General features: G+C 40.0%; 1 protein-coding gene across 2 annotated transcripts in view; it reads left to right on the plus strand.

The window, feature by feature from the left end:
- eif4enif1 (eukaryotic translation initiation factor 4E nuclear import factor 1) overlaps positions 1–26,570 on the plus strand; it is a 55,742-nt gene extending 29,172 nt beyond the window's left edge. Inside the window, exons 7-18 of one of the 2 annotated variants that reach the window (XM_059983268.1) lie at positions 1,376–1,539; positions 5,025–5,163; positions 9,477–9,665; positions 10,178–10,413; positions 16,874–17,045; positions 17,551–17,630; positions 18,604–18,749; positions 19,165–19,252; positions 19,688–19,814; positions 21,347–21,691; positions 23,842–24,024; positions 25,247–26,570. In XM_059983268.1, coding sequence (XP_059839251.1) covers positions 1,376–1,539; positions 5,025–5,163; positions 9,477–9,665; positions 10,178–10,413; positions 16,874–17,045; positions 17,551–17,630; positions 18,604–18,749; positions 19,165–19,252; positions 19,688–19,814; positions 21,347–21,691; positions 23,842–24,024; positions 25,247–25,452 — 2,075 coding nt within the window. In that variant the 3' untranslated portion in view covers positions 25,453–26,570. The remainder of the gene's footprint in view (positions 1–1,375; positions 1,540–5,024; positions 5,164–9,476; positions 9,666–10,177; positions 10,414–16,873; positions 17,046–17,550; positions 17,631–18,603; positions 18,750–19,164; positions 19,253–19,687; positions 19,815–21,346; positions 21,692–23,841; positions 24,025–25,246) is intronic. The other variant, XM_059983269.1, reaches the window with a different exon arrangement.
- Positions 26,571–26,948: the final 378 nt, after the last annotated feature.

The following is a 26,948-nucleotide window of genomic DNA, read 5'->3' on the forward strand; positions in this document are numbered from 1 at the left end:
GCAGTGACTTCTGCATAGACTTCAGCGAGGCATTTGACAAAGGAGATTGGTCAAGAATGTTCAGTCACTTGACATTCCAGATGTGGTAGTGAATTGGATTAGGCACTGGCTTTGAGAGAAACCAGGGAATGGTAGCAGATGTTACCTCTCTGACTGGAAAATGACATTGAGTTTATTGCAGAAAAGTGAGGTGTTGCACTGAGAGGACAAACCAGGGTAGGCCTTGCACAGGGAATGATGGGGTACTGAGGAGCGCGGTAGAACAAAGGGATCTGAGAATACATACAGGTCCAGAATTCATTGAAAGTAGTGTCACATGTAGATAGGGTCATAAAACTTCATAGCTCAAAGTATTGAATATAAGAGTTGGGATGTCATGTTGAAGTTTAAGACATTGAGCCCTAATTTGGAGTACTGTGTGCAGTTTTGATCACTTACCTATAGAAAGATGTAAATAAGATTGAAAAAGTACAGAGAAAATTTGCGAGGATGTTGCTGGGACTGGAGGACCTGAGTTATAAGGAAAGATTGAATAGGTTGGGACTGTATTCCTTAATGTAGAAGATTAAGGGAAGATTTGAGAGGTATACAAAATTGAGGGGTATCATTTAAAATGAGGGTAAAAGGTGAAATGTTTAAGGGGAACATGAGGGGTATCTTCACTCGGTGGAACAAGCTGCCAATGCAAGTGGTGGATGCAATTTTGATTTCAGCACTTAAGGGAAGTTTGGATTGGTACGAGGATGTAAGGGATATCAAGGTCTATGGTCCTGGTGCAGGTTGATGGGACTAAGCAGCTTAAATGGCTTGGCATGGACTAGATGGGCTGAAGAACCTGTTTCTGTGCTATAGTTTTCTATGACTCAAAGCAAATTGATATCTATGTACATGAAAAGATTCAAAGCACCTGGGTAATGACTAGGACAAATTTTGGATGGTTTTACAAATGCCATAATGGGACAAATGGCTGCACTCTGCATCCATAGTAGAAGCTATATCTACCTCAGGAAATCAGATTATTTCAGGCTCCATTATGGGTTAGGGATAAAAGATTAAATTTGTAAATAAGATGGTGACTATTAGGACTAGATATGGATCATTAAACCTAAATTTATTTAGCTAATTGAACATTTGCTGCAGTAATATTTAGGCCCATTCTGTACCATTCCGTTGTTTTGCTACCTGTTGCAATTTATTGAGGCAGCAACTTTAATATTCAAGGTTAAACACATTATGGCAAAAATACGAAGGTATAAGAAGTGATAACTTTATTCCACATTGTTGAATATGAGCACTACAATAGCTGAATTTAATTTGTTTTCTGCCAATATATGAATTGCTTAATATTTTTGAAAGCTTGTTCATTGTTTTCTAGGTGTAGAGTGCAATGGTGCTGCCCAAGCAGAGATGCCTATTGTTTCTGCATCAGAAGCTGACCAAGAAGTTCCCCAGGAAGCAGTCCTGCCTGAACCTTCATTAGGGGACTTTGATTTCAATGAGTTCTTCAACATGGAGAAAAGTGTACCTGGACTAGCATCGGTTAGTTGGCACATTTGGTGTTGGGATAAGATGTAATGATCCACCAATAGCTAATTGCTCTAGTTGGATTATTATAGAACCAAAGGGAAGATAACGATCCATGGGTTTGTGGTGGTGCACATCATAAAATCTTTCATTAATCTAAATCCTCCAGGTATTCATAGCAAAAACAACTTTAAACAAAACACCTGCATGTACGCATACAGTCAATGCCAAACGCTTTGGGTCAGACAGCTTCTGTGGGAATGGAGCAGTTCTGATGAAAGAACTAAATTTAATTTTTTTCCGAATACTGTTTGACTGAAGTATTTCTGGTATTTGGTTTGCTTATGGGCATTCTTGAATTGATCTCAAATTGGTGTTTGAGTGCACTTTCTTTTTTGATGGGCTGTAGTTTGCTGCTGTGCTCTAGCCCTTACAAAAATGGTTTCCAGCATTAAAAGTAGACTATTAAGGGAAATGTAATGTCCTCTGATTACTGAAATTATTTCAAAGGGTTGACTTGAGGCCCTTGTATAAAAGATACAGGAGGATATTTGCCTGTGGTTCCTGCTCTGCTCCAGTGTAGTTTTTGTTGGTTTACATAGTTCAGTATAGTTTTTGTATTGTTCATGTAGCACCATGGTCCTGGAAAACTTAGTCTCGTTTTTACTATGTACTGTACCAGCAGTTATGGTCAAAACGACAATAAAAAGCGACTTGATAAAATGGAGGAGACAGTTACTTAATGCTGTGTAACCATGATTTATGTATTTTAATACCTGTGACTAAGTCCTACATTTTAAAATCTAACAATTGCTGTAAAGTGTTCTTAATTCTGTTGCTGAACCAGACATCATCAATTTAAACCACTTATGAAAGAATATACTGGGCTGAACTTGCTGCTATGTTGCCTGCCATTTAATTGGATGAGGTTTTTACATGGGAGGCCAAGTTTTTAACTCTTGAAAGACTACCTCATTGCTGCTTCAGCATGGGGCAGCTAGCTAGAGGTTCTGAAGGTGCAGCTACCTAATGAAGCTGGACTCCTACACACTGTCTAAAAATATAATTGAAGCCTTAAATGCTGGTGGAACGCAGCAGGCCAGGCAGCTTCTCTCTATAGATGCTGCCTAGCCTGCTGCGTTCCACCAGCATTTTGTGTGTGTGGCTCGAATTTCTAGCATCTGCAGATTTCCTCGTGTTTGATTACAGCCTTTCATGTTTGTGTGGAAGTTTTAGATTTTTGCAGACATTAACATTCAGAACATGGAAGGAATATTTTCTAATATTTGGAGCTTAAAGTTTAGCATTAATCAAAATCGTAATTTATAATTAGCATTAGTTTTCTCAGCTTAGAGGCTGATTTTCCAAATAATGAAGCCTCTGCTACTGCCCCATAGGTTTCATGAATCACCCAGTGGATCTTGGAACCATTGAAGCCAATGGGCAGTCTGCAGCACAGATGTGATCAGAAACTCATTGCCTATTTAAACTAACACTAGCAAAGAAATGGTCACATGTAAAAGCAAAGTCCTAGATTTTGGATTAACCAATATCACATCAGCTTGTTTCAATATCTGCACATACAGTTAAATATAATGAATGTTAAAACTTGCTTCAGCCTTCCTCCCAAAGCAGCTTCTGATTTCCAGTCAACACATAAAATGCTGGAGGAACCCAGCCAGCTAGGCAGCATCCATTGGGGGAGGGGGGGGGGGGGGGGTGCAGTTGACAGCCCAAAATGTTGACTCTACTTTTTTCTATGTATGCTGCCTCGCCTGCTGAGTTCCTCCAGCATTTTGCGTTGCTTGGATTTCTAGCATCTGCAGATCCTGTTTGGATTTCTCATCTTTAACTTCCCACCATTTAAAATGTATATTCTGTCCTGAAACCCTCTTGCCTAATAATAAGTTCAGTTCCATATTTTTCCTGAATTAATCTAGCTGCTTAGTATCTGTAATTTATTTCTATCTCATCTACAGTAAGTAATTATCAATTGACAGCACAACATGCTTGGATTGGGAAGGGTTCACAATTAATGAGCAGAGCATGTAAATAGAGATTGGAATAAAACCTGATCAGTTCCAAGTTTAAGGAGCATGAATATTTTGCATGACACTGGTAGTCATCCAGGCATTAGGTACTGAAAATATTGGGACCAGGGATCAAGTGAATTCATTACATGGGGGGGGGAAGGTACACTTAAGCTTTCTCATACATAATAAGTCAAGGTCCTGAAGGAACTTGGCAGTTTGATTTAGGGTTGATAGATAATGTAGAACTTCTGTAGGGGTGATATTAATATAAAAGGATGAATGGTTGTGTAAACTTGATAGTGTGGGCAGATAGAAGACTTAATGTTGCACAAATAGTAGTCAGATTTCAAGTTATGACAGAACCAGAGTGAGTGGTTAGCTTTGAATAGTAAATTTTTGGGACATGGTGTTCTAAAGAGGAGAAATGATGAGCAGCCAAAAATAAACCAGGAAAATGCATATAAATTGAAGTAATTTCTTTATGAGACTGGCAACTTTTCAGTGACTTTCTAACCTTCTCTGGAATGTCTGAAAAGAACTCTCTGAACAGAATCTTTGATTGCAGAAGTGGCCTTCAATGGTTGGTCTCATTTAGGAGAATCTTGAATTGAATTGGTGTAGCTGAGGACTGCATTCACTTGGTGTGAAACCATTGCTAATCTAGATTGTATACTAGTCTGTTTTCAAGATATTTTATGGATCTATGAGCTGGGATTTTTTTACAATTGCTTTCTGGAGCTTGACAATAATGTTCAACATGTGATGCACTTAATGTTAAGTTTCTTCAAACCTGCAAATTTTGCAAGTGCAAGTTGAACAATTTCTCAACTTGCATGCAATAGTTGAAAATGTTTTTGTTGCTGTTCAAATGTGAAAACCTTGAATGAATCAATAAATAAAGCTTGGTTTTATGAAGGGTTAAATTTGGTTTTTAGTTCTTTGGCATATTAAAATTACAAGTGCGTAAATATTCAAGTTTGAATTAATCTTTGGTTGTTGATTTGGGTAGTTGCTTGGTCTCAATCCTAACTTTTTTTCTTTGGGCTGACTAAACCCATAGGGCTATAGAATTTAAAGTCACAAATATGGTTATGCCAATGTTATAGGACAAGCAGGAACAGTCCAATCTTTTTGCATATATAAACTCCAACTATTTTGCTTTGAATTGTTGAAATAAGTAACAATTAGGAATGTCAATGCATTTGTTATGCCCATCACTAATGAATATGTAATTAAACTTAAATGGTAATACAGTTATTGGGAGAGGAGGTGATTTTGTTCTTGCATTAATACAACAAAGCTGCAAGGTGGCGATACATTCAGCAGTCCTATTTATCGTTGGGAAATCAAGTTCCAAATTTAGCACCAAAGGGCTGTGTGATGATGTAAGTTCAAACATTCTTCTATGTTACTTCCTCATTGCATTTGGTTTGATTATGACATTAATTCTGATTTTCTTTTAACTAGATGATTGAAGAGGTGCTTGGAGAAGGATCAGTGTCATCCAGCCGGTTCAGTCAGTGGTTTTCGAGCAACTTAAGTAGACCAGGTAGTCGCTCCAGTAGCCTGCGGTCTACCCCACATGAAGAACTTGAGAAGCTTGCTGGTAAACAGCTTTTGTCTAAAATGTTTAAGTTCTTCCCATTATCTTCAAATACAAATGTAGTTGTTGGTTCTTGAATATCCAATTATTGGATTATCCAATAATACCCCCTTTGGGCGGTCATAAGGTGTGATAAAATCTCATTTCTTGAGTAATATAAATTTGTAAAGAATAAATCTGAAGTTGGAATAAGTAGTACAGCTTTCAGCATGGGTTGGGGTGAGATGCCTGTGATGTGTAGCATTGCAAAAGCAAATTAAGTAAAGCTTTTGGGTAGCCTAAAGTGAGTAACAAAAGTAACTTGTCTCATTCAACTTTATTCTCCTAAGCTGCTTTGGAAACTTTATTTGAAGCTTTTGCTTCAGAGACCAAACCTGAATTCTCAAAAGGGATGCGGGGGGGGGGGGGGGGAGAAAGGGGAGGAGGGATGGCATTACTGGTCAGGGATACTATTACAGCTGCAGAAAGGGTGGGTAATGTAGCAGGATCCTCTTTTGAGTCAGTATGGGTGGAAGTCAGGAACAGGAAGTTACTCTACTGGGGGTATTCTATAGGCCCCCTGGTAGCAGCAGAGATACCGAGGAGCAGATTGGGAGGCAAATTTTGGAAAGGTGCAAAAATAACAGGGTTGTTATGATGGATGACTTTAACTTCCGTAATATTGATTGGCACTTGATTAGTTCCAAGGGTTTAGATGGGGCAGAGTTTGTTAAATGTGTCCAGGATGGATTCCTGTCACAGTATGTTGACAGGCTGACTAGGGGGAATGCCATACTAGATCTGGTATTCGGTAACGAACCGGGTCAGGTCACAAATTTCTCGGTGGGTGAGCATCTGGGGGACAGTGACCACTACTCCCTGACCTTTACCATTATCATGGAAAAGGATAGAATCAGAGAGGACATGAAAATTTTTAATTGGGGAAGGGCAAATTATGAGGCTATAAGGCTAGAACTTGCGGGTGTGAATTGGGATGATGTTTTTGCAGGGAAATGTACTATGGACATGTGGTCAATGTTTAGGGATATCTTGCAGGATGTTAGGGATAAATTTGTCCCGGTGAGGAAGATAAAGAATGGTAGGGTGAAGGAACCATGGGTGACAAGTGAAGTGGAAAATCTAGTCAGATGGAAGAAGGCAGCATACACGAGGTTTAGGAAGCAAGAATCAGATAGGTCTATTGAGGAATATAGGGTAGCAAGAAATGAGCTTAAGAAGGGGCTGAGAGGAGCAAGAAGGGGGGCATGAGAAGGCCTTGGCGAGTAGGGTAAAGGCAAATCCCAAGGCATTCTTCAATTATGTGAAGAACGAAAGGATGACAGGAGTGAAGGTAGGACTGATTAGAGATAGAAGTGGGAAGATGCGCCTGGAGGCTGTGGAAGTGAGCGAGGTCCTCAATGAATACTTCTCTTCGGTATTCACCACTGAGAGGGAACTTGACGGTGAGGACAATATGAGTGAGGTTGATATTCTGGAGCATGTTAATATTAAGGGAGAGGAGGTGTTGGAGTTGTTAAAATACATTAGGATGGATAAGTCTCCAGGGCCTGATGGAATATTCCCCAGGCTGCTCCACGAGGCAAGGGAAGAGATTGCTGAACCTCTGGCTAGGATCTTTATGTCCTCGTTGTCCACGGGAATGGTACCGGAAGATTGGAGGGAGGCAAATGTTGTCACTTTGTTCAAAAAAGGTGGTAGGGATAGTCCAGGTAATTATAGACCAGTGAGCCTTGCATCTGTGGTGGGAAAGCTGTTGGAAAAGATTCTTGGAGATAGGAGCTATGGGCAATTAGAGAATCATGGTCTGATCAGGGACAGTCAGCATGGCTTTGTGAAGGGCAGATCGTGCCTAACAAGCCTGATAGAGCTCGTTGAGGAGGTGACCAGGCATATAGATGAGGGTAGTGCAGAGGATGAGATCTACATGGATTTTAGTAAGGCATTTGACAAGGTTCCACATGGTAGGCTTATTCAGAAAGTCAGATGGCATGGGATCCAGGGAAGTTTGGCCAGGTGGATTCAGAATTGGCTTGCCTGCAGAAAGCAGAGGGTCGTGGTGGAGGGAGTACATTCGGATTGGAGGGTTGTGACTATTGGTGTCCCAGAAGGATCTGTTATGGGACCTCTACTTTTTGTGATTTTTATTAACGACCTGGATGTGGGGGTAGAAGGGTGGGTTGGCAAGTTTGCAGACGACACAAAGGTTGGTGGTGTTGTAGATAGTGTAGAGGATTGTCGAAGATTGCAGAGAGACATTGATAGGATGCAGAAGTGGGCTGAGAAGTGGCAGATTGAGTTCAACCCAGAGAAATGTGAGGTGGTACACTTTGGAAGGACACACTCCAAAGCAGAGTACAATGTAAATGGCAGGATACTTGGTAGTGTGGAGGAGCAGAGGGATCTGGGGTTACATGTCCACAGATCCCTGTAAGTTGCCTCACAGGTAGATAGGGTAGTTAAGAAAGCTTATGGGGTGTTAGCTTTCATAAGTCGAGGGATAGAGTTTAAGAGTCGCGATGTAATGATGCAGCTGTATAAAACTCTAGTTAGGCCAATTCTGTCCAATTCTGGTCGCCTCACTATAGGAAGGATGTGGAAGCATTGGAAAGGGTACAGAGGAGATTTACCAGGATGCTGCCTGGTTTAGAGAGTATGGATTATGATCAGAGATTAAGGGAGCTAGGAGAGAAGGAGGATGAGAGGAGACATGATAGAAGTGTACAAGATATTAAGAGGAATGGACAGAGTGGACAGCCACCGCCTCTTCCCCAGGGCACCACTGCTAGGTACAAGAGGACATGGCTTTAAGGTAAGGGGAGGGAAGTTCAAGGGGGATATTAGAGGAAGGCTTTTCACTCAGAGTGGTTGGTGCGTGGAATGTACTGCCTGAGTCAGTGGTGGAGGCAGATACACTAGTGAAGTTTAAGAGACTGTTTGACAGGTATATGGAGGAATTTAAGGTGTGGGGTGGGGGTTATATGGGAGGCAGGGTTTGAGGGTCGGCACAACATTGTGGGCCGAAGGGCCTGTAATGTGCTGTACTATTCTGTGTTCCATGTTAATATATTGGAGGTAAAAATCAATCTAAATCATTTGGGCTACATCAGGCCCTGATGTGGCCTAATGAACTAAAGTTCATGAACTACCACAAGCAACCTCACTCGAGTTCAGTGAGCAAGAGAAATTCTTGCTAGTTTGTGGCTGGATAAAGAATTTTTTTCCCCAAAGTTTATAAGAAAATATCAGGTTGAATATTTCATTTCTGTATTGTTCAGGGACTTGGCTGTCTAATAAGCAACTATAATTGTGGCAAATGGGAGGTGGGGTGGGAAATGTGCAGGTTTGCAAATTTTGAAAAGCTGGATGTCCACATATTTTTCCCGTGGGTCACATTTATGGTTGGTTATTAGTTTCTAGCCTGTGAATTGTGAACCTAAAAGCAAAAAAAATAGATAATTGACACCATCCCTAAGGTTGGTTGAATCTGAGGTGGCTGATAATGGTTCTGTGAACAAGGTGTATGAAGTCAACTTTCTGTGGAAATTTCTGTAGTGTTCAAAGTTGACGTTTTCAAGTGCCGCCTTGGACTTGTAACACTAATCACCTGAGGTTACATTATAGTAAATGCTGTATTGACATCTGCTTTTAGATTTGTGGAAACAATTCTGCTGTCATTTAAACAGGCCTAGAAAACAATCCCATTTTGGGCATTATTTAACACTTTCTAAGTGATTAACTCTGCCTATTTTTATCTATTGTTTCTGAAACTTATTTTTGAAGTCAGCTCTTCTGAGCTACCTGACTTGCTGAGTGCACTGGTCTTTTTGGTTTTATTTCATGTCCAGCATCTGCAGTTTTTGATTTTTTTACACACTATGTGGTGCCTTTCATTAACCAAACCCAAAACTGGTGGTTTGAGTTGCAATTTTTCTGTTGCCTCATTAGAACTGGTTACATTTGTGCTACAGAATTCAAGTACATTGTAGTACAATGTCTTTGCACCAGTCAGCAAACTGCATGACCAAAGGTACATTAGAGGAGTTTCCTTGCTTATGGTGAGATGCATCTATCACAAGTGCCAGCTTCTGGTTCATCTAGGAAGTACAATTATAAAGTTCAGATTGCTTATGAGTAACTTCATAGACAGTGTTTCTTTGCAATTGTCAATGCTAATTTGAAAGTGCATATGCTCTCATCTGCTGCCTGGCTCCATCTGACAAAGCATTACCAAGTTGTATTGGGGAAGCTACAACTTGTAATATTTAGAACTTGGATGTTAACCAAGTCTAACAAGTGTTTTTGTTTTGGGGCTACAGGTCTGGAGCAAAGGATCCCAACTCCTGTTTCACAGCTTGGAAACTACTTTGCTCCCATTCCATCACGAGAAGATAACAAGGAGATTAATAAAAAGGTTGATATTTTAGAAATACTGCGAAAAGCAAATGTGGATGTGAAACCACTGCTGTCCAGTCTTACTGCCAACAAGGAGAAACTAAAGGAGAGTTGTAGGTGTCTATTTCTGCATATTTACAGTTGAAGTTGAAATTGTATTAATTGTGTTTAAAAGATTGCCAGGTTAATTACCCTGTGTATAGGCAGGGGAGTGGTGGAGTTGTGAAAATGGGTATAAGATAAAATTAGATCTGGAGTAAATTGTTTTTTCATGGAACTGAAAGGCAATGTTTCCATGCCTCCTGATTCTAATGGTAGTGCTAAGTTAACTGTTCTTGGCCACTTCACCACTGCTTTGATTATATTGTGAAAATACAAAACAAGGCTTATTTGCTTGTCTGTCAGCAGTTCTGGTAATTGTGGATCCATTCTGTTTTCCCTGTGAACTTGGTGCTAAGCTTCAAGAAACTATTTTGCCACCAAAAAGTTATGCAGTTCATTTGAAATGTGGACAAGTATGCCCAGGTGATCATGAAGGTGCTGTGTGTGGCTGAAGTGTTCAGTTTGTAACTGGACTGTTTAATGGATTGTTTCGATATAGTGTATGATCTCTTCTGTTTTGCAGCACAGACTGGAGTGGTTTTGTCTGTTGAAGAGGTGGAAGCAGAACTGAAAGGTCTCAAAGTGGAATCTGAGAGGAAGCTTGCCACACCATTCATGGTGGAACATCTGGAACAGACTCTGACTGCATCATCTGGTCCCAAACAAATACAAAAAAAAGACACAGATATGACTGCTTTCAATAAGTTAGTTAATAGTATGAAGGCAAGTGGAACTTTGCCTTTGCAATCAAAGCCCCCTGTAAGTACAAAGTTGACTGCAGATTCAAGTCATAAACATGAATGTGTTTTTGTAATCATTTAATTATTTTATAGTTCATACTTGGTGATGGGCATTTAATTATTTTATAGTTCATGCTTGATGGGCATAATGAGTAAAGCACTTGCAAATTCGGAGCAGAAGTTCATTGTCCAAAAAAGTGGAAGCCTTTGACATTGGACTAGGTTATCTCTTTTAAAACCAAGTTCCTGCGTGTCTCATAACATGGCATTCTAATGGGGTTTGATTAACATTGGCTTTGTACAGTTCTTTGAATGAAGTAAGTTGAGCAACATTGTAATTGAGTTAACTAAGTACATCCTTTGTTCTGGGTTATAATGTTCAAATATTACAACAGGAAATTTCTTCTCATTCATTTGGGGGAAGATAACACAAACTGCTTCCAAGAAATTCAGACTCCGGATTCCAACATCTGCAGTCTCTTGTTTCCAAGTAATTTGTTCTCAAATGGATGACTTAATATAAAAGTATCCATTGAAGATGTGAATTCCTCTTGAATCTTAAGCTTATGTAAGGTTGTTCTCTACACTTTTGGAAGCCAAGTACATTTTACCTAATTTGAATAGCTGGCCTTGAAATTTTGATATTTTCAGTATTTTAATTTGATTTGCTTGCATCAAAAAAGATGTAGTAATAGGTTAATTGTTAAGGTGGATAGAATTGTGGGGAAGAATAAAATGGGATTCTACATTTGATGTAAAATGGTTTAATGGTTGGCATGGACTGTGTGGGCTAAAGTACGTTTGTTTGTGTCTAGCTCTAATAGTCCTTGCTATAAGCAATGTATCCGTAGAAAGACTTTTTTAGAAGAATGTTTAATGAATTTGTTCATCTGAGATTATTTTGACATTATGGTGCACTTTCAGTTTAGCAGACAAAGTAGGACTATTGTCACAAAGCAGTATTTAGATTACCTAGGACTTCAGCCATTAGTCTTTGCAAGTAACTGTTGTAAGTAACTTTGTTCAGCCTACAGTAGCCATCCTTCCCCTGTTACCCACTGGGCTATAACATTTATTCCCAAAGTCGTGGGTTGGGTTGTTCTCTGGATTCTAGCCTATATCTTCTGTCTGACTTAAAGATCTTAATTACAGTATTTGCTGTTTGCCACTGTGTAATTTATTCTCCAGATTCTAGTCTTTCACATATGGCTTAATATGTAGTACCTTTGTAAAAGTATTCAGCCCCTAACCCTTTGTTCACCTGAGTGAGTATTACAATCAGGGATATTGATCAATTTAGCTGAGAATTTTTATTCATGAATCACATCAGAATCAGGATAATATCACCAACATGTGTTGTGAAATTTGTTAACTTTGCAGCAGCAGTACAATGCAATACATTTTATAGAAAACTGAATTACAGTAAGTATATATAGTAAATGCATACTTAATAGTTAAGTCACACAAAAACACTTTTAAAAGAAAGTAGTGAGGTAGTGTAAAAACACAAAATGCTGGCAGAACTCAGCAGGCCAGACAGCATCTATGGGAGGAGGTAGTGACGACGTTTCGGGCCGAAACCCTCCATCACCCTCCTACAGTTTCAATTCTGTGCAGTAGCCACCCCATACTGGATGGTGATGTAGCAAGCCAGCATGCTCTCTGCGATATACCTGTAGAAGTTTGAGTGTTTTTGGTGACAAACGAAAACCCTCTCAAACTCCTGATGAAATGCAGCCGCTGCCTTTATAACTGCATTGATCTATTGGACCACGTTAGATCCTCTGATATTGCAACCCAGAAACTTCGAAGTGCTCACTCTCTTCTTCTGATCCCTATGAAGACTGGTTTGTGTTCTGTCATTTTGCCGTTTTAGCCCTTTTTTTAAACAGTTTAGCCCCAAAAATAAAGTTGTAGAGCATGTAAAACTGAAAATTCAAAACCTGAAATGTTAGTAGTTCAAAAGTATTCATCCCCCCTTTGCTCAGTACTTGAGCTATAAGTTTCTATTAGCTTTATACAACAAAAGAGCAAGATCTGCCCATTCCTCCTTGCTAAATTGCTCAAGCTGTTCTGGTTATTTGAAGAGCGGTGGTGGGCTGCAATCTTGAGGTCTTGCCAGAGACATTCAATCAGTTAGGGTTAGGATTCTGACTGGACCACTTAAGGACTGGAATTTTCTTCAGTTGAAGATACTCTATGGTTACTCTGGCTGTGTGCTTCAGGATGTTGTCCTGCTGAAAGACAACTTCCTCAAGTTCTGGCAGAGTCTAGCAGGTTTTTGTCTAGGATCTCTTGTATTTAGCAGTACTCGTCTTCCAATGCTGACTAGATTTCTAGCACCTGGTGCTGGAAAGCATCGGTGTAGCATGATGCTACCTCCACAATGCTTTACAGTACGGATGGCATTACTTGCTGATGCACAATTTTAAGATTATTGACACACTACTTAGTGAGGCCAGAAAATTCTCATCCAGCCAAAAGATCTTTTCCACATCTTTACAGTATCTGAGTGATGCTTTGCAAAATCTTTTAAGCTAGGGCTTCTTCCTCTTCTATAAATGCCCTTCTTGTGCAAGGCTGCAACTTAAGTTCATGGCTCCACAATCTAGGTAATATCTGCAGCTCTCTGCAGATTTTCTCTTGTGATTGAACAGCCTAAAGAAATTAGGGTTTACCATTATCACGTCTTCACTGTCATTACTGAGCTCTTTTTGTACTTTGCTTGATTAGGATGAATCCAGTGTTCAATTGAACCATGGAATCATAGAACATTACAGCACAGAAACAGGCCTTTTGGCCCTTCTTAGCTGTGCCAAACCATTTTTCTGCCTTGTCCCACTGACCTGCACCTGGGCCATATCCCTCCAAACCCCTCTCATCTATATACCTGTCCAAGTTTTTCTTAAATGTCAAAAGTGAGCCTTCATTCACCATTGCATCTGGCGGCTCATTCCACACTCCCACCACTCTGTGTGAAGAAGCTCCCCCCCCCCCCATGTTCCCTTTAAACTTCTCCCCCTTTACCCTTAACCTATGACCTTTTTTCCTCCCCTGGCCTCAGTGGAAAAAGCCGCCTTGCATTCACTCTATCTATACCCATCATAATTTTATACCTCTATCAAATCGCCCCTCATTCTCCTGCACTCCAGGGAACAAAGTCCTAAGCTATTCAAGCTTTCTCTGTAACTCAGTTTCTCAAGTCCCAGCAACATCCTTGTAAACCTTCTCTGCACTCTTTCAAACTTATTAATATTCTTCCTGTAATTAGGTGACCAAAACTGCACACAATACTCCAAATTCGGTCTCACCAATGTCTTATACAACCTCACCATTACATTCCAACTCTTTTACTCAATACTTTGATTTATAAAGGCCAATGTACCAAAAGCTCTCTTTACAACCCTATCTACTTGTGACACCACTTTTAGGGAATTGTGTATCTGTACTCCCAGATCCCTCTGTTCTACTGCACTCATCGGTGCCCTACCATTTATCTTGTATGTTCTACATTGGTTTGACCTTCCGAAGTGCAATACCTCACACTTGTCTGTATTAAACGCCATCTGCCATTCTTCAGCCATTCCTCCAACTGGTCCAAATCCCTCTGCAAGCTTTGAAAACCTTCCTCACTGTCCACTACACCTCCAGTCTTGGTATCATCAGCAAATTTGCTGATCCAGTTTACAACATTATCATTCAGATCATTGATATAGATGACAAATAACAATGGACCCAGCACTAATCCCTGTGGCACACCACTAGTCACAGGACTCCACTCAGAGAATCAATCCTCTACTACCACTCTCTGGCTTCTTCCATTGAGCCAATGTCTCATCCAATTTACTACCTCTCCATGTATACCTAGTGACTGAATCTTCCTAACTTACCTCCCATTGGGACCTTGTCAAAGGCCTTACTGAAATCCATGTAGACAATATCTCCTGCCTTCCCTTCATCCACTTTCCTGGTAACTTCCTCGAAAAACTCTAATAGATTGGTTAAACATGACCTACCACGCACAAAGCCATGCTGTTTCTAATAAGTCCCTGTCTATCCAAATACTTGCGGATCTTATCTCTTACTACTCCTTCCAATAATTTACCTACTACCGATGTCAAACTTACCGGCCTATAATTTCCCGGCTTACTGTTTGAGCCTTTTTTAAACAATGGAACTACGTGAGCCTATCGTCCGATCCTCCGGCACCTGACCCGTGGATATCGACATTTTAAATATTTCTGCCAGGGCCCCTGCAATTTTAACACTAGTCTCCCTCCAGGTCCGAAGGAATACCCTGTCAGGTCCTGGGGATTTATCTACTCTGATTTGCCTCAAGACAGCAAGCACCTCCTCCTCTTCAATCTGTATAGGTTCCATGACCTCACTACTTGTTTGCCTTGTTTCCATAGACGCCTTTCCAGTTTTCTTAGTAAATACAGATGCAAAAAACCCATTTAATATCTCTCCCATTTCTTTTGGTTCCATACATAGCCGACCTTTCTGATCTTCAAGAGGACCAATTTTATCCCTTACTATCCCTTTTAACATACCTGTAGAAGCTCTTGGGATTATCCCTCACCCTGACTGCCAAAGCAACCTCATGTCGTCTTTTAGCCCTCCTGATTTCTTAAGTACTTTCCTACTCTTATGCTTCACAAGCATCTTATTTCCTCCCTGTTGCCTATACATGTTATACATCTCTCTTCTTCTTTATCAGAGTTCCAATATCCCTCGAGAACCAAGGTTCCTTATTCTTAATCACTTTGCCTTTTAACCCTGACAGGAACATACAAACTCTGCACTCTCAAAATTTCTCCTTTGAAGACCTCCCACTTACCAATCACATCCTTGCCAGTGAACAACCTGTCCCAATCTACGCTTTTTAGATCCTTTCTCATTTCTTCAAATTTGGCCTTTTTTCAGTTTAGAACTTCAATCCGAGGACCAGATCTATCTTTATCCATGATCAAGTTGAAACTAATGACGTTATGATCACTGGAACCAAGGTGTTCCCCTACACACACTTGCATCACCTGCCCCAACTCATTTCCTACTAAGAGATTTAATATTGTATCTTCCTAGTTGGTACTTCTATATATTAAGAAAACTTTCCTGAACACATTTCACAAACTCTAACCCATCTAAACCTTTAACAGTATGGGAGTCCCAATCAATGTGTGGAAAATTAAAATCCCCTACAATCACAACTTTCTGTCTCCTGCAGTTGTCTGTTACCTTTGCAGATTTGCTCCTCCAAATCTCGCTGACTATTGGGTGGTCTATAATACAACCCTATTAATGTGGTCATACCTTTCCTGTTTCTCAGCTCCACCCATATGGCCTCAGTAGACAAGCCCTCTAATCTGTCCTGCCGAAGCACTGCTGTAATATTTTCCCTGACTAGCAAAGCCACCCCTCCTCCCACCCTTCATCCCTCTGCCTCTGTCTTCACAGTATAATTTGTTATCACCAACTTTTGGTGACTGAATTTTGGCTGAAGCCTTGACTATTAGCTCAGTTGTGTTTTGCTGTTTTTTTTTCCCTTTTTTTGTCAAGCACTCAACTAGTCCACCTATTCATGAACAAATGCTGGCGCAACCACCTTCTCTGAAGATCGTTCTCAAGCCATGGCTCTTTCTATTAATTCTCGTCAGCATCTACAGCACCTATCCAACTTTTACTCCTGCTCCATCATGTCTTTTACAAACCATTTTTTTAAAAAAAAGTTATTGACATACAGCCCTTTGAGCCATGCCACCTAGCCATCCCCAATTTAATCCTATCCTAATCATGGGACAATTTACCACGACCAGTTGACCTACGGGGGTGGGAGTGGAAACCAGCGCATCCGGAGGAAATCTACACAGCCACGGGAAGAAAGTACAAACTCCTCAGAAGCAATGGCAGAAAATCCAGAAAGCTTCATCCTGGATTCCCCTCACGTGACCCTTTGTAGTTGGCCAGCTTTCTTGCTTTAACTTAAATGTAGTTTTGTATAAGTGGAAGGGTGGTATATTGAGATCTTACTGTCCTTGCATTTCTTCCTTGTTTATGGCAACTGAAAACAAAATCAGAATAACAAGATGTGAATGACATGTTGATTTGCTCACTTGTATTTGGAGATTTCAGTATTACACACAACCATTGATTAACTTGCAAAGTTTTTCCTGATGTGGGAACTTCTAAAGTGAAGCAACTGACATTTCAGTTGACATTTGTTGCATAGCTTGTAAACCACGTTCTGGAAAGTTTTTGGCTTTGTCCACAATGTGCTTTTTTTTCCTCTTTGCTATACATCTAGTAAGCCTGTGCATGTATGTTTTGCCAATGTTATTGCAATTCTGAAGTGGCACAGTGGCTACAAAGAAATCCGATTTTAATTTCAAAATTAACTTGTTAGTTCTTCACTGATGGAAACTTTAATTTTAAATATTTTATGTGATATTGCTTGGATCAAATTGTGAATTTTTGTACAGGAAATTCTACCGCCCCCTGTAATGGGGCCTCCATCCCCAGATATTCTAGGTGACTTGCTGGGCAGTCAGAATCATCACACACCAGTCCTTAATCAGCAAGGCCATTCGTCCCCCATACCAGCATTCCAGCAGCCATCCCCTTCGGAGTTCTTCAGAGTCAAGTCTCCAATTGGTGAGCATAATATCTGCATCTAGTAACATAATGTTAATGAATCTCAGTACACACATTTGTGCTTCATAATGTCTATCTGATAGACAGTTTGCTTATAAACTATTCTAAGTTTCAGTTATCCACTTGAGGCATGCAAATTCTTCAAATTAGTTATCACTCAGTTCCCATTTGCTGCATATAAAAGATCGTTAAGTTAGGGCTGCCACGATTGTTTTTTCTCCAGCTGCTCCAGTGACCACGCCTAGTATATTAGGGAATATACTGTAGAAGTAGGAATCTGTAAATTCTGTAAATGTGGAGTGACTGGAGCCATTCATGAAATCAGTTGGGTTCCCAGTCAAATTTAAAGTGGAGGATTACAGCTGTTTGGTTGTCTGAAGACACTTTGAGGTGTTAGCAGGAGAAAAAAAAACTCTTGAGATTCAGTTCAGTTATGGTCAAAACTGTTTCCACTACAACTACCATCAAAATGGCCAGGTTAACCTGCCCTGTTTTTATTTTATAGGTTATCCCCAAAATTCTACCCACATTCAAGATCACTATCAAGGACTGCCACTGTCAAAAAATGTATCTCCTATTCCACAGGTAGGTGGTGTCAGTCTTTGGTCAGTATTTTTGACCAAATGTGGAATTCAGTCTGCTTATTTTCAATGGCTTAAAATATTTTTTGATACGGTAAAATTTGAGTTTTTTCGTTCTGTTGATCCTGGAACAGAATGGAGAGATTTAGTGCAGCACAGTACTCATAATATTGGGTTGGCCTTTTAGCCTACTTTAAGATCAATATAACTCTTCCCTCCCACGTAGCCCTTCAGTTTTCTTTCATCAATGTGCCTATATAAGTGTTTCTTTAATGTCCTTAATGCATTTGCCTCTACCACCAATATGTTCTATGCACCTATTTAGAAGACAAAAATCTACCCCAGACATTTAGCATTTACTAAATGGGCTAAAGGACTTGTTTCCTTATGTAGTGCTCCTTCGTGTCGAAGGCATCAGACTCTCTCCATACCAGTTTTTTGAAAGTAATGGACTTGAATTTGAGTCCTAACTTCTGGTATTGCTACTGGAGAGGCATGTTGGTGCAAACCCAGAGATGCTTCCTCACCACTCCAGTGATCTAGGTTCAATCCTGTACTTGTAAGCTTTTTCCTGGATCCACTTGAAATCGGTAGGTTAATTATCTGTTCAAAATTGAGTGATGGAGCCTGGAGGAAGTTGCCAGGAATGTGGGGTGAATAAAATGGAAATGGTACAAGATTAAACAGTTTGTTTAGATTCTGTCTACTCTAGGGCTGTATCACTGGCTACTGTGGGGCTGGCACAAGAATTGCTTCCATGGTCACATCTATTTAGTTTGCTTGATTTAGATACAAATACTCAAATTTGCTGATGGAAAGCTAGGAGGAAATATGGTTTGAGAAAGATGCAAGGAGAATTTGAGGGTAAACAGTTGAAATGAATGGATAAAGACACAGCAGAATGCAATGTATTGGAACTGATGCCATCCAAATTGTGAGCCAGTAGCTATGTCCTGATTCAGTCCTTGATCTAATAGGCTGATAGTCCATCCCAACTGGATATGCGACAGGGAGCCATGGAACGGCTTCCTTTTGCACAAGATCTGCATGTGCCTGGTGGGGAAGTTTACCAACCTGGATTTGGGAAAATCCACCACGAACACAGGGATAGCTACAGTGTCAGGTATGGGTCTTCAAGTTGAAGCTTGCTATAGATAAGATGTATTTACTGATCTGATTTATAACTGATCTGCTAATCTAAGTTAGAATTTGTAATTAAACTATGTTAATTAGCTTCATATAAAGACTGAGTATATCTTTAAGCTAGGATTTTTTCTAACTTTCAAATTGCTAAAGGGACTGTTTTCTTTATAGAAACTTTTCATTGACTCTGAAGGGGGGAAAACACAGAGCTTTGGAAGGAGTAATTAAGAGGGACTAAATGGGTAATAGTGATTTGAACATGACAGCTTCCTTTAGTATTAAAGTTATATAATTGAGTGATCCATGCGATCTGAGGTATTCCTGACTGGAGTCTGCAGACTGCTGCACTAAGCAACAATGTGTTCTCTATTCTTTAACAACCTCTCCGATTTTAGGCAGCAGCGAATTCGTTCACCTGGGCCACCTAGTCAGCATAGATTGAATGCAGCATCACCATCACAGGCCTCCTCATTCACAAACATGGTAAGAATCATCAGTAGACTTGAGGGAATGTGATTGTATTGTTAGGTAAAACAGCTCAGAAAAATTAGAACTTTTTTTGAGAAAGCAGATATCTTGTATGACATGTGGCACCGTCACCACTGCTCTTGTCAGACTCTAAACCTTGGTATATAGAATGTTTAGTTCTGAGTTTTATAAACCAAATCATACTTGACAGATTTTTTCCATACAGCATTTATTGTCAAATGAAAAGCTGTAGATACAACATTAAGACAAAGTTTTTTGCAAGTTAAAGAAGCTTGGATCAAAAGTTCAACTTGTTTGAAGCAGAGACTGCATGAATGTTTTGGGTTGAGAATAAAGGAAGGTTTGATATTGGAACCACACATTGAAGATAGATCAAGCCAAATGTTTCCAGGTTGTAATTCTCCCTTTGTCTTTTTCCCACACATGGAGCTTTCTCCATCATTCACTCCTACCTCAGTAATCCGAAAGATGTTTGAAAGTAAAGACAAGTTCAAGGATGGGAAGGAAACTCATCCAGTGAAGGACCTTGTGGAGGATAGACATGGCCTAATGGAAGGTATTAGAAGCTTTAAATGCATTATTTGTCATTGCCATTTAATGTATGTTTATCCTTGTACCCACAAGGCACACGGAAAGCAAATTGAGTGGTGGGAGTTTGTTACTGTACTTGTAGCTCATCAGTTAGTTGGTAGGCTCTGCTTTCTTTGAGCCTGTTTGTTTGCCCTGTTAAAATCAATACCTACTAATAACCCAATAGAAGTGAAGCAGTAATACCACATGCTAGTTGAAATGGGGTGGGGGGGGGGGGGGGAAAGAAGAGAAACAGATGAAACTTAATGCTGAGAATTGCTATATTCTAAGTAGTGTGGGCCCAGAGTTGCAATTCCAAAAGGTGCAAGAATTTGTTTGGTGGTGGGCAGGATTTATGGAGTTAATTGGAGAGGGAGAGGCACATACTAAATCACTGGAAGTTAAAACTTCCTTTTTTTTTTAAATAAAAAAAAATCGAATACCCAAGGGCAGGGTTCACCAGCAAGAAAGTCACAATTCTATTAATGCTTGGTTTGGCTACAACTGTGATCATCATACTAGGGTGTAAAGTGCTTTAGATTGCAGAAGGAAATGTCCAAAATGGAGGATAAATAGACTGCAGATGTGGAGAGGGGAAGCATTAACAATCTGAATCCATTTTTCAGTACTTCGACCTGAGCATTTTTAATCTAAACATAAGGGACATGGTAATTTACTTGTACTGGAGAACAGCCCTTTTGGCCCACCATATCTGCCTCATCCATGATGCTAGTCTGCCTTCATGTAATCCATATCCATATATTCCTCGTCTTTCTGACCAAATGCCTCTTGGCTGTTACTGCATCCACTTCTGCCGCCTTCCCTGGTGGTGTAATCCAGGCTCTTACCACTCCATAACCTACAGTATTTATACTTGCATCCTGGAGGAAAAAGACCATCTCGAGTATGCCACATTTTTATGTACTTGAGTTGTCCCTTGGCTCTGGATCTAGAGAAAATAATCAAAGGTTGGGCAACCTCACTTCTAATACATTCCAATCCAGGTAACATACTGGTCAACCTCTTCTGCACTCCCTCTGAAGCCTGCACAGACTCTTGTAGTTCTGGCGAGCAAAACCGCACACAGTACTCAATGCAACTTAATCAAAGGTATATGTGTCATAGGTACACATTGGTATGTAAATCAATCCATAGCTCCCTGAAAGCAGCAAAGTCCCTCTAAATACTTGCATCATTTCACATTTGTATGGTGACTTGTGGAAAGAGGTTGGAGTTCGTAATAATCATGAAAGCATAGTTACAAATTACAAATGTTTGTATTTCCATTGAATGACAGGGCATTGAAGACACAAGAACAAAGGGATATTGAACTTTCTGTATACTTGCATTGCCGATCTATTTGCACGTATAATGGAAATTACAATTGACTGCCATCTAGAAAGGATTATATAATGCATGATGGGCCTTCTATACTATAACTGCTGTCATTAATATGTTTTTTTTAAAAAACCTAAAGCACAAGTTTAAGTTCAACTTTTTATTGCTTCACCTTTGCAGGCCATTTGTCACCTGGTTCTCAACAGGAAAACACAAATCGAGGAGCATCTCCTATAGGAGGGGCAAGGTCAACATACCACAGGTCTGCATGTACAACTCCTCAGTTAAACCAGATGCGTTTCACAAAAGACCAAGACTATAGACCTAGATCTACAGGAAGGAAAACTCCAACTGGGGCTTCTCCAGTTCCTGGGTCTTCATTTCCTCGACTCATTTGTCCTCTATCCCTCATGTCACATGTACCACTTGTGCGTCAGTCTCCTCACTTGCCTCCTGGGGTAGTTCAGAGGATGCTGGCACAAAGCGGTTCACCACAACAGCTACAACCAGCATTACTTCATGCAGGTGAGTGCAGAGCAATTCAGTGTTTAATCTTAAATCATGGCTATAAAATTTGATTAAGTAATTTTTTGGTAGGAGAACGTGAAGGTGCTTTTCTGTTCATCCTGGACTAAGTTGGAGAAACCTGAGAGAAGAGCGGCATAGTAGTCTAGTAGTTGGTACAACTATTTACGGTGCAGGCAGCCTGGGTTCAATTCCCACTGCTGCCTGTAAGGATTTTGTATGTTTGTATGTCGCCACATGGGCTTCATCTTGGTGCTCAGATTTTCTCCCAGATCCAAAGACCCACTGGCTTACAGGCTATAAATCATCCTGTGATTAGGCTAGGATTAAATTAGGGATCACTTGAAGGGTCTATGTGCTGTATCTCAATAAACAAATAAATATTGATAATCTACTGGAAACACTATACCTGTCTAAAATGTTTGGTGTGAATGTTTCCTATGAAAGTAAGCTATCAAATTGTAATTCAGGTGAATTCATAACTTCAAATTTTTCATAACTTCAGATTATTCAGCCCATTGAGTGTATAACTAACCATTCTCATTTTATTCTCTCAACTGCACCCTAACTTTCTACACGAGGCAGTTTACAGTGGCTAGTTAACCTGCCAGCACTTTTGGAGATGGTGGAAGAAACCAAAATGCTGCAGAAAAACTGTAGCTTTGTTACGTCTCATAGCTGAGCAGACTCGTTGGGCCAAATGACCTAATTCTGCTTGTTATGGTTTAGATGAGGTATTCCTTAAAATTGTAAACTGGTCAGTGGTTTGCTTGCATCTCCATCTGATTCTTCAGTAGAACATAATTGATTTGCTATAGAATACAATTGGAATTGACTTCACACTAATTTCACATTACAACTGAGGAAAACTTGTAAACCACTTTGAACTACACATCTATAAGAAAAGTACTCAAATAAATTAGTCTGCCACAATGAAGCCACACTCCTGTCGCAGGAGCAAGACCTCATGGGTAGCCTCCAGCCGAAAGGCATTAAAATTAATTCCTCTAACTTTTGGTAATTTCTCCCTCTCACCATTTTCTTTTTCACCCATTGGGCTGTATCTTAAATAATAAACCACAGTATAGGAAGGAGATAGAGACATAGTGTTATATCAAATCTTCCCTCAATGTCAGTAAAATAAGAGTTGCTCCCTCCCTTCAGGGGAGGGGGCAGTGCATGTGCTTCAGTTTACATCAACGTTGCTGAGGCTGAGAGTGTAAGTGCTAAGAGTGGACATCAATATCCTGTCCTGGTCCAACCACACAGACATCATGGCCAACAAAACTCACCAGTGTGTCCCATTTCTTCAAGAGCCTAAAGCTTCATATGTCTTTGATCTTTTAAATTAATACACTATAGAGAGCATTCTATCCCAATGCATTATGGCTCTGTACATGACTAAAACTTAAGTTATGGACACACCTCAGCATATCACAAATACCAGCCTTCCCTCCTTGGACTGCTGTACTTCTCAGTACCTCAATAAAGCAGCCAGCATAATCAAAGAATCCTGCCCAATGCAAATATATATTTTTATCTTTCCTCTTCTATCAGGCAGAAGATATAAAAACCTTAAAGCGCATGCCACCAGGCTCAAGAATATTAAATGATTCCCTAGTGTAATAAGATTAGATTTGACCTCTCAATTTGCCTTGTTTATAGCTTTGCCCCTTAGTTGCTTTCTTGTACTGTACTGTCTTTGTAGCTGTTATTCTGATGTTTTGCCTTGTTCTTCTTCAATGTACTGTATAACTAGGTCTGAATGAACAGTAATGCAAGATAAGTTTTGTGAACAGAAGGCTGTAGCACATGAAATGTTGATCTCAGGTGGAGGGGAGTCACTCCAGTGGCATCCCTAGGTATTGAAAGTTTATGCTAGTTGGGGATTGGATTGTCAGCTTCCTTGGTTGAAGTATCTGGAGCATTAAACTAAAATTGCATTTAATTTGCTTACCAATTCAAAATGATACCACTTAAACTGTTTTAATAGTATTAGCAAATGATAGCTAATCTCCATGTGAGAATGCTGCTTAATATTCTGCTATTGTTAAAGCATTGAAAAGAGCCTGAACTCTCCAGTAAATAGTGGCATATACAAGAATTGCAAGCAGCTCAGAAACCAACTTGTCTCCCAAATCTTTTGTCAGGTATGTTTCAGTCGGGTGTGGATCTATCACATTTGCAAAGCCTTCCTCCAACTCTCCTTGGACAGACTTTCTACCCTCTTCCAGCAAGTGGCCTCCCTCTCCTGAATCCTCGAGCTGCAATCTCTGCAGCACAGGTTCAGGCATCTGGGACATCCCTGCAGCATCTGGCCATGATAAGACAAGGTAATAAATTCAAATTATATTTGAAGCTTCAAATCTTTATCATTGAAAGATCACTCACATTGGTGGTAAATCTTATCTGGTTGGAAATTGTGAGGAAGGCTGCTAGATTGTTTGAATTTGATTGTATAGCTGTCCATTTGACTTTTGTCCCTCAAGAAGGAAGGCAGGGAATGTGATGGTTGCTCTTGACCACTGATCCTAATTCCTAGATCCTTGATCTAGAGAAGCTGGACACTTAAATGTTATGACTATTTGGATTTTTGAGTTGAAGGTTGGTAACAATGAAGCATCTTGTTACAGCCCATCTGGTGCACTAATCTTGTAAGGATGTTTACCATGCTCAATGTGTTTAGCATTTGAATCCAAACCTAACTGTGCTTCATCAAATTCCCTTTGAAGTGAGACACTTGAGGATAGAACTGATTTGCATTGAAGACTCCTGCAATGTATGTTGAAGACGGTCTGTACTTTTGCTTTATTGGTCAATCAATGGAACATAACTACTGTTATTACAAAGCACTTGCATTCTAACCTGAGTGCTATTCAGTTAGAGGCTTTTTGTGAGGGCTGCTGTTCCCAGTCTCTCCAGCCTTGGTCTGAACTGGGCTCAAACTGAATTAGATGAAAGTGCTGTTCTTGGCATCAAGGCAGTAGTTGAGTTTGGATTAGAGCATTGATAACACTGAGATCAATAGACATCTAGTGGAAATGCACTAATGGTGGTCAGATTGCTACAGGTAGCTTATGCAGACCCAGGCCATCAATGCAAGAGTTCCTCACAGACCAATGGACTATTTATCTTAAGTGCTGCTTCAATATCATGGTCTGAATATAATGAGTGTGTTTGCTTGTGTGACTCAGTTCCATTTGCAGCTTATTAAATGCTATTGGTGGATGCACGCAGAAGGGTCCAGACAAATTCCTACAGTGTCTCCAAGATCCTAATCACCCATTGTCATTGACATTCAATCAGTTACCTTTTGGATCCCTACTACTAATCTGGGTGGGTTTCTAGGGGAGATTCCCTAGTTCCTTGTTGCAAAGAATGAATCAGTTAATGTATGGCTGCAAATCGGCCAGAGGTTGGGCCTTCTATGCCATAGTCTTTACACTTGCTTGAAGATGCAAACAAATTCAAGGAGTAGATACTCCCCATGTACCTGATGTGTAGTTCTAACACAAGTTTGAGACACTTTACACCTAATTATTTTTTTCCTAACAGTGTTGCAGTCACCAAGTACAAGTGGCCAAGGACCTGGAGCACATCTACACCTAAACCAGCCGAATTCGACACTGCAACCTCTCCATCAGAGAAGTGGATCCCCTGTCAATCTCTCCAAGTGGTTTGGCAGTGATGTCCTTCAACAACCATTGCCATCTATGCCTAGTAAAGTGATCAGTGTGGATGAACTTGAACTCCATCAGTAGAAATGTGGCAAAGTAAAATGTATGAAAAGATGGGAGTTTTTAAGAGGGAGCTGCAGGCATCAAAGTACTAGGGGAGTGGTCCGGAAAGTGGATTTGTTTGTTACCCAATGTTTCCTGAGCCCCTTGACTGGAAAAAGTGCTACTTGGGAGTAACTAAACCCAACAGTAAGATAAGTGGAGGAAAACTTGATCAGTTGATTTGTGGCAAATGCCTGTCTGGAACACTGGATACTTTTAAGGATCCAGTAAACTCTCTTATAGAAGAAAAAAGTGATTTTTTTTTTTGGAGGGGCTTTACAATTGTAGGCCACCATGAGAATTGTATAGACCTTGTGTACAGAAACTTGTGTAAAATAACATCTGTACATATGCAGTGGGAGACTGTACATAAAAATGCTGGAAGGATGAATGCAATGACTTGTAAACCAGTTTTGCTGAAATTTTGTATCTTTTGTGCAATTTTGCAGCATGAATATTTTTAATTTCCAATGCACTACATGGTTCCTGAGCAGGCCTGTGAACATTGACCAGTAGGTAGTAACTGAGCAGACAACTCTGTACTGGGAATATTGTGTATATACTAGATTTGAATTAATGCTGGGAGTAGCAAATGGAAGAAAACACTGTAAACCTTTTTGTTGAAAAATCTAGGTCAGATTGGATCCAATTGATTGTTATGGGGCTAGGACCCAAGTCTTCAGCATCAAGTCATCCATGGTCATCTGGTTGATTCTGATGTCCACAAATTCCGTTTGGGTTGAATTGGGGTGGGGGGGGGGGGATGTAGGCTTGAATTTGTAACTTTCATTTTGCAAAAAGATGGCTGAGTGAGTTGTAAATTTGCTTACCATTTGGGCACAAGCCCCTCAGCACCCATAAGATGTTGCCTCTAGTGTTCAGGAAGTAGTGTGGTTTCTTGTGCCTTTTTTTTTGTTCTGTGGCTAAAAAGGTTATTTTCTCCTCCCTCTCCCAAACCAATTTAATGTACTGTCCCTTCTCTACACAGTAAAGCTCTGCTTTGCATTGTTCAGTAATGTGACCCATGACTGCTGGAATTCATTGTTTTAGGGAAGGGAAAGCACAAAGATTTTCAAAAGGATAATAAAATATGAATTCAATGTTAAGCTTCCAATTAATGAAAAAAAATTCTCCCAAAATGTACCTTTTATTTAGAATTACAGGGAGTGTTAAAAATTGGTTCTATGACAAATCAGTATTTAAGTTTGTCTATCCATCTGAACTACAGATCTATGAATACTTCTGTGTTTACACAATTTGAAATTCCCCTGCACAAGAATATAATATAGGGCATGAATTGTGATCATTGACAAATTTTCCTTTTGATTATGTATCTTGCCTCTATTCTAGTATTTTAATGTTAGTATTTATTAACATCAAATAGCAACCAAGTACATAGCACTCTCTCAGTAGTGACCAGATGCTCATGATTCAAAAATTGCTTACAACTGTGCAAAGGATACTGATTCTCTTCAACA

The sequence above is a fragment of the Hypanus sabinus genome, chromosome 10 (assembly GCF_030144855.1).
Source record: "Hypanus sabinus isolate sHypSab1 chromosome 10, sHypSab1.hap1, whole genome shotgun sequence".
Taxonomy (NCBI): Eukaryota; Metazoa; Chordata; class Chondrichthyes; order Myliobatiformes; family Dasyatidae; genus Hypanus; species Hypanus sabinus.